At 52.5% G+C, this 14448-nt stretch overlaps 1 protein-coding gene across 1 annotated transcript in view; it reads right to left on the reverse strand.

Moving 5' to 3' along the window:
- HM13 (histocompatibility minor 13) overlaps nt 1-14448 on the reverse strand; it is a 45274-nt gene that overhangs the window by 15952 nt on the left and 14874 nt on the right. Inside the window, exons 3-5 of the mRNA XM_029612663.1 lie at nt 12345-12381; nt 12164-12266; nt 11904-11989 (exon numbers count right to left, since the gene is read on the reverse strand). Coding sequence (XP_029468523.1) covers nt 11904-11989; nt 12164-12266; nt 12345-12381 — 226 coding nt within the window. The remainder of the gene's footprint in view (nt 1-11903; nt 11990-12163; nt 12267-12344; nt 12382-14448) is intronic.

The following is a 14448-nucleotide window of genomic DNA, read 5'->3' on the forward strand; positions in this document are numbered from 1 at the left end:
CTCCCTCACATACACACCAGCTCCCAATCTCTCACACACATACACATTCCTTCACAATCTCCTCATACAGGCTCCCTCTGCCCTCCCTCTAATACACATACACACCCCCTCACACAGGCTCCCTCACATACACAGTCCCTTCTCACAGGCTAGCACCCTCACACACACCAGCTCCCAATCTCTCACACACACACTCCTTCACACTCTCCTCACACAGGCTAGCACCCTCACACACACCAGCTCCCAATCTCTCACACACACACTCCTTCACACTCTCCTCACACAGGCTAGCACCCTCACACACACCAGCTCCCAATCTCACACACATACACACTCCTTCACAATCTCCTCATACAGGCTCCCTCTGCCCTCCCTCTAATACACATACACACCACCTCACACAGGCTCCCTCACATACACAGTCCCTTCTCACAGGCTAGCACCCTCACATACACACCAGCTCCCAATCTCTCACACACATACACTTTCTCTGAAACCCACACTCAAGCATCCCCCCCCATCCACCCTCTCTTATCTCCCATGCTCTGTCTCACACCCTCCTGCTCTTTTTCACTCTCCCGTCCCCTCATATAGGCTCCCTCTCTGAAACCCCCAAGCATCCCCCCAACTCCCCCTCTTACCAACCAAGCTGTCTCTCACCCTCCCTCACAACCCCTCTCTCTCACCAGCATCCCTTTCCCCTCATATAGGCTCCCTCTCTCTGAATCTCACACTAGCATCCACCCCACCCACCCTCTCTTATCTCCCATGCTCTCTATATATCACGCAAACACCCCAATCTGAAGCAGCTTCTGTTAATATCTCAAAACGTGACACCCCTTCGGTATGCATGACAGACAACTTCAAAGACTATTTTGGAATAACGCCCCCAACTCCTTTGATCCAGCCTTGGCTGAGAAAACAGAGTACTGGGAGCTTGACAATTGGTTAATTAAAGATACTTCTGAATTTAAGAGCCAAGTCTCTGTAATGCAAAAAAGATCTAGAGAAGTATCTTTCAATAAGTCAGTAATGACTGGTAGCTTCTTCCTTATAGCTTGTCCATTAATTAAATAAAAAAAAACAGCCTCACCTTGGAGGTAGCAAAAGATGATGATGTCAAAGGCATGTTTAACTAAGACCCTCTCACAAGAAAAGGAACAAAGAATAAGTGAGCCCAATTAGAAAAAAAAAAAAAAGCTAAAAACCAAAGAAATATTCAAACCAAAGCAAAACATAATAAACTCCCATCACGCTCTGGCACGTGGCACCTACCTGGCACTTTAAAAATGGCCCAGGTGACTTTGCTGAAGGGCGGAGCTGATTTTAGGAATCGTTGGAACACAAGTCTCTAGGTGTCAGGAGGACAAACTGAGGCAGCGGAGGCACAGATGGTCCTGGTGCTCAGAGATAACAGACTTTACCTCTGATGCCTACCTGGCACTTTAAAAACGGCACAGGTGATATCACAGAGGAGCAGAGCTGGCCTCAAGAATTGCTGAAACGTAAGTCTCTAGACATCAGGAGGAGGACAATAGTGGACCCAGTCCAGCATCCTTACTAGATCCACATACCAGGGACACCTTGGCCAATCAGGAGCTACCAACACTAGCCCTCAATGCCCGTGAATCTTCTGAAAGACACTGCCCACCAGAGGCAACAAAAGAAGACCTTGAACTGGCCAGACTTGAATCAGGGCATCCAAACCATAGGATCCTTTTATTTATTTATTTTAAGTTTTTCTATACCGGCATTCGGGATGAATATCGCATCATGTCGGTTTACAATTAACAAGTGGAGAGGGAAACAAAACAGATAATAAATAATAATGATAATAGTAAACATTAAACAAGTGAAGGCTAAGGGTTGCAGTTACAATAAAACAAGGGAGTTATACAACTTGGAACAGAGAAAAGAAGCTGGGGTTTTAAAAGAGAGAACATATATGCACATAGCGGCATTTGTAGCATTAGTGAATTACCCTGTTGGGTGGAGTTATTAATTACCATATTAAGGCAAAGTCTAAGCGACTAGTTAATGATGAATTGTGGTTCATTTTACTTTTCTTTGGCTGAAAATATTTACATCTGTGCCCTGTTACCGACCGCCATCAAATCCATCACTGTTCTCCCCATTTGGATGTAACCTGAGAGAACGCCTCTTCCTGTTGTACACTAAATGAGCACTGGAGAGCCCTTTTACCTGCTTCTCTGCCTAACAGAGGGAGGGAGCAGAAGACTTTCACCCCAGGAGTTGCCATCCAAAACTCTACCTTCTTCACCCGACCTAACCAGGCCTCACTCCGCAGCACGGGATGCTCGCAACGGCCCGGCTCACTTTCTGTATTTTTTTTTTTTTAAATAGGGCTGAGGAATGGCGCCTCTCAGCTCCCATGAACCCCGAGGAATGGCGCCTCTCAGCTCCCATGAACCCCGAGGAATGGCGCCTCTCAGCTCCCATGAACCCCGAGGAATGGCGCCTCTCAGCTCCCATGAACCCCGAGGAATGGCGCCTCTCAGCTCCCATGAACCCCGAGGAATGGCGCCTCTCAGCTCCCATGAACCCCGAGGAATGGCGCCTCTCAGCTCTCAGAACCCCGAGGAACGGCGCCTCTCAGCTCCCATGAACCCCGAGGAACGGCGCCTCTCAGCTCCCATGAACCCCGAGGAATGGCGCGCCTCTCAGCTCCCAGAACCCCGAGGAATGGCGCGCCTCTCAGCTCCCAGAACCCCGAGGAATGGCGCCTCTCAGCTCCCAGAACCCCGAGGAATGGCGCCTCTCAGCTCCCATGAACCCCGAGGAATGGCGCCTCTCAGCTCCCATGAACCCCGAGGAATGGCGCCTCTCAGCTCCCATGAACCCCGAGGAATGGCGCCTCTCAGCTCCCATGAACCCCGAGGAATGGCGCCTCTCAGCTCCCATGAACCCCGAGGAATGGCGCCTCTCAGCTCCCAGAACCCCGAGGAATGGCGCCTCTCAGCTTCCATGAACCCCCGAGGAATGGCGCCTCTCAGCTCCCAGAACCCCGAGGAATGGCGCCTCTCAGCTCCCAGAACCCCGAGGAATGGCGCCTCTCAGCTTCCATGAACCCCCGAGGAATGGCGCCTCTCAGCTCCCAGAACCCCGAGGAATGGCGCCTCTCAGCTTCCATGAACCCCCGAGGAATGGCGCCTCTCAGCTTCCATGAACCCCCGAGGAATGGCGCCTCTCAGCTTCCATGAACCCCGAGGAATGGCGCCTCTCAGCTCCCATGAACCCCGAGGAATGGCGCCTCTCAGCTCTCAGAACCCCGAGGAATGGCGCCTCTCAGCTCTCAGAACCCCGAGGAACGGCGCCTCTCAGCTCCCATGAACCCCGAGGAATGGCGCGCCTCTCAGCTCCCAGAACCCCGAGGAATGGCGCCTCTCAGCTCCCAGAACCCCGAGGAATGGCGCCTCTCAGCTCCCATGAACCCCGAGGAATGGCGCCTCTCAGCTCCCATGAACCCCGAGGAATGGCGCCTCTCAGCTCCCATGAACCCCGAGGAATGGCGCCCCTCAGCTCCCATGAACCCCGAGGAATGGCGCCTCTCAGCTCCCATGAACCCCGAGGAATGGCGCCTCTCAGCTTCCATGAACCCCCGAGGAATGGCGCCTCTCAGCTCCCAGAACCCCGAGGAATGGCGCCTCTCAGCTCCCAGAACCCCGAGGAATGGCGCCTCTCAGCTCCCAGAACCCCGAGGAATGGCGCCTCTCAGCTTCCATGAACCCCCGAGGAATGGCGCCTCTCAGCTCCCAGAACCCCGAGGAATGGCGCCTCTCAGCTCCCAGAACCCCGAGGAATGGCGCCTCTCAGCTTCCATGAACCCCCGAGGAATGGCGCCTCTCAGCTTCCATGAACCCCCGAGGAATGGCGCCTCTCAGCTCCCATGAACCCCGAGGAATGGCGCCTCTCAGCTCAGTCAGCCTGAGGGTAGGGGGAGCGGCTGGACCACCAGCTTACACCCCTAGGGCCAGGAACGAAGGTAAAAACATTAATAGAAAAAGAAACCTGGCCGCCTGGACATTACCTGAGAGGGTCTGCAGTGCTGTGGCCCGTTTATTCTTTTCGCTTTTAGTCCCGCTCGAGTAAAGATCTGCAGACGCGACTGCTTCCTGCATCCGGGACCCGGTGGTGACATCAGGAGGAGGAGCTGGGTAGGCTTAAAATTCAGCCTACACCGGCGCGACAGCCAAGGGGCGCGCGACTTGCCCCGGATTAGAACGGAGATTGACTCCAGCGGCCATAGAGAGCAACTAAAAGCTAAGTAAATTTGTATTGCCTTTCTGTTACAACCCTGACTGGGTATTGCATTCGCTATGCCTCATACAAAGAGGCAAGCGAAGATAAGAGAAATTTCTTCTACATCTACTCCGAATAAATTGTTGCAGCCCAGTATAGTGGGTTGTTTTCAGAGAGTTTCCACATCTACTCTGGAGGGGGCCGCTAATGGCTCAGGCCAGGAGCGGGATCTGAACCATCGTTAACCCCCGGGGCCCCAGAGAAACCAGTCTCTCTCCAGTGATGTTAGCTGGAAGTCAGCCTGTGTTAAAAGATCTTATTACCAACATGGAAGATGTAGTGAATGTGATTAAAACTTCCAGTGTAGAAGTACTAAGTCCAGAAGATCAAAAAGTGCACTCCCCTGTATTGGTAACAGGAGTAGATGGGATCTTTAATCAACAGAGCGGTGGATCAAATATCTGGAATTGGAGACATTTCGGTTATTGTTCCTCAAAAATTTACCATTGAAGAACTTGGCTTAATGATGTTAAAAATGCAAAAATCTATCAACAATCTTACGTTAACAGTACAAGATGCTTTGAAAAAGGATATAAATACACAAGAAAAAAATTGTAAATTTGGAGAAAAATGTAAATGTGTTTGAAAAAAAGCTGGGGGATATACAGGAAGTACAAGTAAATTTAATAAAGTCTGTAGAGGAATATCAAGGGAAGATTGAAGCTCTTGAAAATCAAAATAGGAGAATGAATCTCAGGTTTTTGAATTTCCCGAAGACTCACCTTATAACATCTATCGATTTATTTAACAGTTACTTGAAAAATGTTTTAAAGTATTCGGAAAACTCTTTACCTGTTATTTCTAAAAGTTATTACCTTCAACAACTGCAAGAAGGGGAAAAATTGGAAAGTAAAGAGAATTTAAATCTGACTGATTTTATTGAAAGATCTTTTGAGTCTAAAATTAACACCAGGGCTACATTATTAGTTCAATTTTTATCTCCTGTTGAGAGAGATATGGTATTAAGATTACACGTTAAACATCAAAAAGAAGATTTTTATGGGTATCCCATGACAATATTCCCTGATGTCGTTCCTACGACCCAGTTGCGAAGGAAAAAATTTATGGAGATGCGAAATGAAGTGGTGGAGAGAGGTGCTCAATTTACCCTAAAATATCCTTGTAGGTGTCATATTAAGCATAGAGAGGCTAGATGTGTCTTCAATCATCCAAATCAGCTTAGAGTATATTTCGATACTCATCCTTGACCGCCTATGGATATGTTAAAGGGGGGAGAAAAATATGAAATGTGGAATGGCAATATAAGAAAATTATTATTTACCTGCTAATTTTCGTTCCTGTAGTACCATGGATCAGTCCAGACAGTGGGTTATGTCCCCAATCCAGCAGATGGAGTCAGCACAAGCTTTGAGGGGGCGTATCCATATATACTACTACCCCCTCTGCAGGAGTTCAGTATCGAGTATATCAAAGCCCGAGTAGAAACCCCCGAAGGATCAAGTTTGTGGAAACAGATAATGAAAACAATTGTAACCGCAACAAGTAACTGCAAACATCCTACCAACTTGTAGGGAGCTGTGAAAAACAGCGAAAAGAAACAACTGTGAAGACACAGAACACTGCGAGCAAGAAGCAGCGCAGAGCTGAGCAGGATCAAGAACCCAAACGCGGTGGGCGTCTGGACTGATCCATGGTACTACAGGAACGAAAATTAGCAGGTAAATAATAATTTTCTTTTCCCTGTACGTACCTGGATCAGTCCAGACAGTGGGATGTACCCAAGCTTCCCTAAATCGGGTGGGGTCCTGCTCGGCCTGCTCGGAGAACCTGCTCGCCAAAGTGTCCAGAGACCGAAGAGGCGAGGTGCAGACGATAGTGCCTCGAGAACGTGTGTAACGATTTCCAGGTGGCTGCCCTACAAATTTCCTGCGAGGATACCGAGCGAACCTCCGCCCAGGAAGCCGCCTGAGAACGTGTAGAATGAGCTATGATTCCGGGTGGGGGAGTCCGACCCGACCCAATGTAGGAAGCAGCAATGCCGGCCTTCAGCCATCTGGCAATGGTAGTCTTCGAGGCCTGAGACCCCTTCTTAGGACCGGCCCAGAGTACAAAGAGATGGTCAGAGGTTCGGAACTCATTTGTAGCCTCCAGATAGAGGCGCAGAGTGCGCTTGACATTCAAGAGACGGAGAGACTTCGGCTCTGAGGAAGAGAAGGACAGCAACTCCACCGTCTGGTTCACATGGAATGCAGAAACCACCTTCGGAAGGAAGGAGGGAACGGTGCGAAGCGAAACTCCAGAGTCGGAGAAACGGAGATAGGGCTCTCTACACAACAGAGCCTGCATCTCCGAGATGCGTCGAGCGGAACAGATGGTCACAAGAAATACAGTCTTGAGAGTGAGATCCTTTATCGTTGCGCTGCGCAGCGGCTCGAACGGTGGTCCCGACAGGGAGCAAAGCACAAGGTTAAGACTCCAGGAGGGACAAGGGTCCCGTAACGGAGGACGCATATGCTTGACACCCTTGAGAAAACGAGCAATGTCAGGATGCTGTAGAAGAGAGCCCCCATCGCTCAACAGCGAACCAAGGGCGGCCACCTGAACCCGTAGTGAATTATAGGCGAGCCCTTTTTCCACCCCCGCCTGTAGAAACTGAAGGATCTGAGGTACAGAAGCCTTAGCGGGTCTCGTGGCCTGGCTGGTACACCACAGCTCGAACACCTTCCAGACTCGAACATAGGCCGATGTCTTTCGTGCCCGCAATAGCGTGGATACTACCGCCTCCAGGTAGCCCCGACGCCGGAGGCGGCGCCTCTCAAAAGCCAGGCTGCAAGACAGAAGAGTTCTGCCTGCTCGAAAAATACCGGGCCCTGATGTAGGAGCTGGGGGAGGTGCCCCAGCCTGATTGGCCTGTCGATCACCAGCTGTAGCAGGTCCGCAAACCAGGGTCGCCTGGGCCATTCTGGGGTGACGAAAACCACGGTCCCCTGATGGCTTTCTATTCTGCGGAGCATCCTGCCCACCAGGGGCCATGGTGGAAAAGAAAGATATGGCGGCCACGGGAGGACCAGGGCATCCACTCCCTCCGCGCTCTCTCCGGCGACTGAAGAAGCGAGGAGCCTTGGCGTTGAGAGCGGACGCCATCAGATCCAAGTGGGGGCCCCCCACCGATGGACGAGAAGTTGCATTGCTTTGTCGGAGAGAGACCACTCTCCGGGTCCAGCAGTTGACGACTGAGGAAGTCCGCGTGGACGTTGTCCACACCGGCGACGTGCGAGGCCGCTAGCCGGACGAGATGACGCTCCGCCCATTGCATCAGCAGCGCCGCCTCGAGCACGACCTGCGGGCTGCGCGTGCCTCCTTGTCGGTTGATGTAGACCACGGTGGTAGCGTTGTCCGATAGGATTCTGACTTCTCGGTTCCGAAGAAGCGGGAGGAAATGTCGCAGAGCTAGCCGGACCGCTCTGGTTTCCAGACGGTTGATTGACCACTTCGCCTCCACCGTGGACCACATCCCCTGCGTGGCGCTTCGATCGCAGACTGCACCCCAGCCTGCTAGACTGGCATAGGTGGTCACCACCACCCAATTTGGCAGATCGAGGGACATGCCACGGGCCAGGTTCGGCGGATCCAACCACCAGCCCAGACTGTCCCTGGCATTCTGTGGGAGCGGGAGAATCATCTGATAGTCCTGCAATACTGATTTCCAACGGGAGAAGAGCGCCCACTGTAAGGTCCTGAGGTGCGCGAAAGCCCAAGGTACAAGGTCGATGGTGGACCCCATCACTCCCAGGAGTTGCAGGTAGTCCCAGGAGGTGGGCTCTGGTAACGCAGAGAACCGTCGTGTGTGATCCCGCAAGGATTGAGCTTTGTCCTGGCGCAGAAAAACTTTGCCCAGTAGGGTGTCGAAAGTTGCCCCCAAAAAAACCCAAGCGTTGCGAGGGCATGAGGGAGCTCTTGGAGAAGTTCACTACCCATCCCAGGGAATGTAGAAACCGTACTACTCGAGTCACCGCTGAGCGTCCATGATCGAATGACTTCGCCCGGAGGAGCCAATCGTCCAGGTAAGGATGAACCAGGATGCCCTCCTTCCGGAGAGCTGCCGCCACAACTACCATGATCTTGGTGAAGGTGTGCAGCGCCGGCGCCAATCCAAACGCGAGAGCCGTGAACTGAAAATGCTGGTCCAGAATTTTGAAACGAAGGAAACTGTGGTGGTCCGGGCGGATGGGAATGTGCAGGTAGGCCTCCGTTAAGTCCAGGGAGGCGAGGAACTCCCCCCGATGCACCGCCGCAATCACTGACCGGAGCGTTTCCATGCGGAACCGAACGACTCGAAGGGATTTGTTGACTTCCTTGAGGACTAGGATAGGCCGGAAGGAACCGTCCTTCTTTGGTACGACGAAATAGATGGAATAGTGGCCCGAGCCCACCTCTCCGAAGGGCACGGGCGCAGTAGCGCCTATCTCCCGGAGTCTGTCCAGAGTCAGCTGCACCGCTCCTCTCTTGAGGTCCGAGCCACAGGGGGAAAAGATGAACCTTCCCTGCGGGGGGCGGACAAATTCCAATGCGTAGCCGTGTTTTATGGTATCCAGGACCCACTGGTCCGAGGTGATCCGTGCCCACTCCGCTTAGAAATACGTTAGTCGGTCCCCAATCCTGGGGACAGGGGAGTGGGCGAGACTGGCATCATTGTGAAGACTTGGTATAGGGGTTCCCGGTTCCGGGAGTAGTGCGTGCGGGCCGATGCCCGCGGAAGGCGCGCAACCAGGGCTGAGACCTGGGGGCGGATGGCCGGGAGCCCGTCTGTCTGTAGCCCCTGTAGCGCCGTTGCGCTCTGGCTCTGGTCCGAGAAGAAGAAAACGCTCTGGATGGTCGAAACCTATCCTCCGGCAGCCGATGAACAGCGTTCTCCCCCAGGGACTTGATGATCTGGTCCAAATCCTCCCCGAAGAGGAACTTGCCCCTGAAGGGAAGAGAGCCCAGACTGGACTTAGAGGACGTATCAGACGCCCAATTGCGTAGCCACAGTAGTCGTCGTGCTGCCACTACCGAAACCATGGATCTTGTGAGGACCCGAAAAAGGTCGTACGAGGCGTCCGCCCCATACGCCACTGCGGCTTCTAGCCGATCTGCCTGGGCAGCCTCATCGGACGGCAGGTTCTGAGACGTGAGGAGTTGTTGCACCCAAAGGAGACTAGCCCGCTGGGCAAGCGAACTGCACATCACCGCCCGCATACCCACAGCGGAGACCTCGAAAACCCGCTTAAGGAAAACTTCCAACTTACGATCCTGTGTGTCCCGCAACGCCGCACCTCCCGTCACTGGGATAGTCGTCCTCTTCGTGACCGCCGACACTGCGGAGTCCACCTTTGGGACCTTGATGAGGTCCAGAAAATCTTTGGGGAGCGGGTACAGCTTTTCCATAGCCCGGCTGCTCTTCAGGGAGGCCTCCGGGGTGTCCCATTCCCTGGTGAGAAGTTGTAAAAACGAGTCATGAATGGGAAAAGCCCGAGCCCTCGGCCGGAGTGCCGCCAGGACAGGATCTCCCTTCCTTGAAGAAGTGATGACAGCGGGAGCTACTGGGGCAGGCGGGTCTGGTGGCGGATCCAAATCTAATTCTTGGATGATCTGCGGGATGAGGTCGTCCAGCTCTTCCCTCTGGAAGAGGCGTAGGGTACGCGGATCATCCCCCTCCTGTGTGCCGTCCCCTTGTCCCCCGTCCAGGAGGTCAAGTCCATGTCCCGCTGGGTCTGGCACCGCCCCCACTGCCGCGGGCGTGGATCGGACCCGGGTAGGAAGGCGGGAGGCCCCCACTCCCGGAGGGTCGGGGGGGGGCCGGCGTCGAGGGCGACATCCGAGGGATCTTAGGAGGGGGGGGGGTCCCACAGGTGCTTCCAGCCCCTGCAGATAAGCGGTATGCATGAGCAGGATAAACTCCGGAGAGAACCCCGGCCTGCTCGGGTGCGCTTCGGGGGCGGCGTGGTTCCTGCTCCCTGGCTCTGGGTGCTTGGTTCCTGCACCAAAATCGGGGGAACACCCCCGCTGGTAGAGTCCTCCAGGGATCCGTTCTCCCTCGTGGCCTCCAGGGATCCGTTCCCCCTCGTGGCCTGCGCCTCAGGGCGCTCAGAATGTAAAATGGCCGCCGTTCCCGCCAAAAATGGCGGAGTGGCCGGCCCGCACCGCCCGGGCAAAAAAGAGAAATCAGTCAGGGACTGTGAGGTACCTTCCCCCCCCGGGAAGGCATCGTGCACAGATGCCCTCCCGGGAAATCCGGGACCCCGGGTCTCCGCAGGCCGCACAGCGGGACGGCCGCGGCATCGGGATCGCTGCAGGAGAAAAGAAAAAGCCACGGGGGGGGCCACGCGCACAAAGGCGCCGCTGCGGGGGGGCCCGGTCGGCCCGCACTGCCCGCTGTCTGAAAATAGAGGAGGGTGCCGCGGGGGGGCCTTCCTGGCCACACGACCCGCCCCAGACATCTTTCCCTAAATGGCTCAGCAGCCCATGAGGAGCTGTAAAATGGCCGCGGGTGAGGGAGTAAAGAGTGAAGAGGCCGGCTCCACCGGCTTTCGCGGGCACCGGGGGCTGAGCTGTGAAGGAAAAAACTACAAAGGAAAAACAAACATACCCCTGGCTGCAACGAGAAATAAACAGCAAGGCCGCAGAGAAGAGACAAGGAAGAGAAGCCACTCCCCAGAAGTTGAAAGAACTCTGCCTCACTTTTTTTTTTTTTTTTTTTTAAACTTAATACAAACTTGATACAAACTTGATCCACAGAAAAAGACAACAACAAGCCATAATCAAGCAAGAAAGTGAAGGAAAAGGAGGGGAAGCCTGATTCCCCTACTCGCATCTGCTGGAGTCAGAAGATACTGAACTCCTGCAGAGGGGGTAGTAGTATATATGGATACGCCCCCCTCAAAGCTTGTGCTGACTCCATCTGCTGGATTGGGGACATAACCCACTGTCTGGACTGATCCAGGTACGTACAGGGAATAGTATATTCCTGTGTTTCGCTCCTAAAATTCTGTCTTCGCTGTAATTTGCTCTCTAGTTTTACTTACAGATTTCCTGAGAATGGGATAATGATACCATAGATACTTCTGAATTTGAATATTTCTCTTGTGAACTGTTGCTGTGTGATTATCATTGTCCCGTGTACTTGTGTGTTTATAAACTGAAATGTAGTTACAAATAAAATTTAAAAAAAGAAAACCTACCTTAGAAATAATACAAGCTTATTCTCAAGGCAGCCACACATGCAAGCTTAAGAGCCTCCTATCAGTTTCCTGACCGCCTAGAAAAACAAACTTTTTTTTTTTCTTAAACTTGATCCATTCAAAGAAAAAAAAGCACTGAGAGGGGAAAGGGAAGAAATAAAAAATTATTCTGTAAACTTTCCTCAAAGATTTGAAAATGTAAGTGGGAAGGGCAGGTTCCCACAGCCTTCATCTGCTGGGACGCAGAGGGTGCTGATGGGTAACTCCGAGCGCCCCCACCTGCTGGAAGGGGGATGTAGCCCATGGTCTGGACTGATCCGGTACGTGCAGGGAAGAGCTTCTCTCATTACTAATCAGCTCTCCAGTTTGCCCCATTCTTCTCACTGGCAGGGGGATTCTTACCTGAACATTTCTGTGATCTCTCCTTTCAGCAGTGCCATCACCAGGGGAAAACCAATGCAGGCTGGAACCAGATACAACAAGGCTGGCTGCAGGAAAAAGAGAAAACAGCAGCTACAGTACAAGAAGGGCGAAGCAGAAACTCAAGAGAAAGAAAAGGGTAAGAGCAGAAGAAATGGAGGGTTCAGCACTGGAGTGTGCCGAGGTCAGAGGAAGCGAGAGAGCCCCGCAGAGAGGGAGCAGATCATTCAGACGTGGCTCACCTGGGCGTGTTTAAAGGTGTGCATCACAAAGATGGTCAGGCCCAGGCCAAAGATGTAGGCAAAGAAGCTGGTGTAGAAGTAAGTGTGAGTGTTCTTCTTCAGGCTGAAAGGAGAGGTCACAAGAGGTCAGCACAGAGGACAGAAGCACTGCCCACCCTCCTTATCACACCAGCTCTCTTACCTGATATCAAAGCGCAGGAGCAATGCAATGAAAATCCCTGCAAGAACAAAAATGAAACTCATAGGATATGGCAATGACAGCCAGAAACAGTGCAAAGAGGCCAACTTAGGGCAGAAGAGAGATAACCCAGTGAGCCTTCCCTCCTGTTCTGCCTCTCACATTACATCCAGGAACAGAGAACAGAGATAACCCTGTGAGCCTTCCCTCCTGTTCTGCCTCTCACAATACATCCAGGAAAAGAGATAACCCTGTGAGCCTTCCCTCCTGTTCTGCCTCTCACATTACATCCAGGAACAGAGATAACCCTGTGAGCCTTCCCTCCTGTTCTGCCTCTCACATTACATCCAGGAACAGAGAACAGAGATAACCCTGTGAGCCTTCCCTCCTGTTCTGCCTCTCACAATACATCCAGGAACAGAGAACAGAGATAACCCTGTGAGCCTTCCCTCCTGTCCTGCCTCTCACATTACATCCAGGAACAGAGATAACCCTGTGAGCCTTCCCTCCTGTTCTGCCTCTCACATTACATCCAGGAACAGAGATAACCCTGTGAGCCTTCCCTCCTGTTCTGCCTCTCACATTACATCCAGGAACAGAGATAACCCTGTGAGCCTTCCCTCCTGCCCTGCCTCTCACATTACATCCAGGAACAGAGATAACCCTGTGAGCCTTCCCTCCTGTTCTGCCTCTCACAATACATCCAGGAACAGATAACAGAGATAACCCTGTGAGCCTTCCCTCCTGTTCTGCCTCTCACATTACATCCAGGAATAGAGAACAGAGATAACCCTGTGAGCCTTCCCTCCTGTTCTGCCTCTCACAATACATCCAGGAAAAGAGAACAGAGATACCCTGTGAGCCTTCCCTCCTGTTCTGCCTCTCACAATACATCCAGGAACAGATAACAGAGATAACCCTGTGAGCCTTCCCTCCTGTTCTGCCTCTCACAATACATCCAGGAAAAGAGAACAGAGATACCCTGTGAGCCTTCCCTCCTGTTCTGCCTCTCACAATACATCCAGGAACAGATAACAGAGATACCCTGTGAGCCTTCCCTCCTGTTCTGCCTCTCACATTACATCCAGGAACAGAGAACAGAGATAACCCTGTGAGCCTTCCCTCCTGTCCTGCCTCTCACATTACATCCAGGAACAGAGAACAGAGATAACCCTGTGAGCCTTCCCTCCTGTTCTGCCTCTCACAATACATCCAGGAACAGAGAACAGAGATAACCCTGTGAGCCTTCCCTCCTGTTCTGCCTCTCACAATACATCCAGGAACAGATAACAGAGATAACCCTGTGAGCCTTCCCTCCTGTTCTGCCTCTCACAATACATCCAGGAAAAGAGAACAGAGATACCCTGTGAGCCTTCCCTCCTGTTCTGCCTCTCACAATACATCCAGGAACAGAGAACAGAGATAACCCTGTGAGCCTTCCCTCCTGTCCTGCCTCTCACAATACATCCAGGAACAGAGAACAGAGATAACCCTGTGAGCCTTCCCTCCTGTTCTGCCTCTCACATTACATCCAGGAATAGAGAACAGAGATAACCCTGTGAGCCTTCCCTCCTGTTCTGCCTCTCACAATACATCCAGGAACAGAGATAACCCTGTGAGCCTTCCCTCCTGTTCTGCCTCTCACATTACATCCAGGAAAAGAGAACAGAGATTACCCTGTGAGCCTTCCCTCCTGTTCTGCCTCTCACAATACATCCAGGAACAGATAACAGAGATAACCCTGTGAGCCTTCCCTCCTGTTCTGCCTCTCACAATACATCCAGGAACAGAGAACAGAGATAACCCTGTGAGCCTTCCCTCCTGTTCTGCCTCTCACATTACATCCAGGAACAGAGATAACCCTGTGAGCCTTCCCTCCTGTTCTGCCTCTCACAATACATCCAGGAACAGAGAACAGAGATACCCTGTGAGCCTTCCCTCCTGTTCTGCCTCTCACAATACATCCAGGAACAGAGAACAGAGATACCCTGTGAGCCTTCCCTCCTGTTCTGCCTCTCACATTACATCCAGGAACAGAGATAACCCTGTGAGCCTTCCCTCCTGCCCTGCCTCTCACATTACATCCAGGAACAGATAACAGAGATAA

The sequence above is a fragment of the Rhinatrema bivittatum genome, chromosome 8 (assembly GCF_901001135.1).
Source record: "Rhinatrema bivittatum chromosome 8, aRhiBiv1.1, whole genome shotgun sequence".
Lineage (NCBI taxonomy): Eukaryota > Metazoa > Chordata > Amphibia > Gymnophiona > Rhinatrematidae > Rhinatrema > Rhinatrema bivittatum.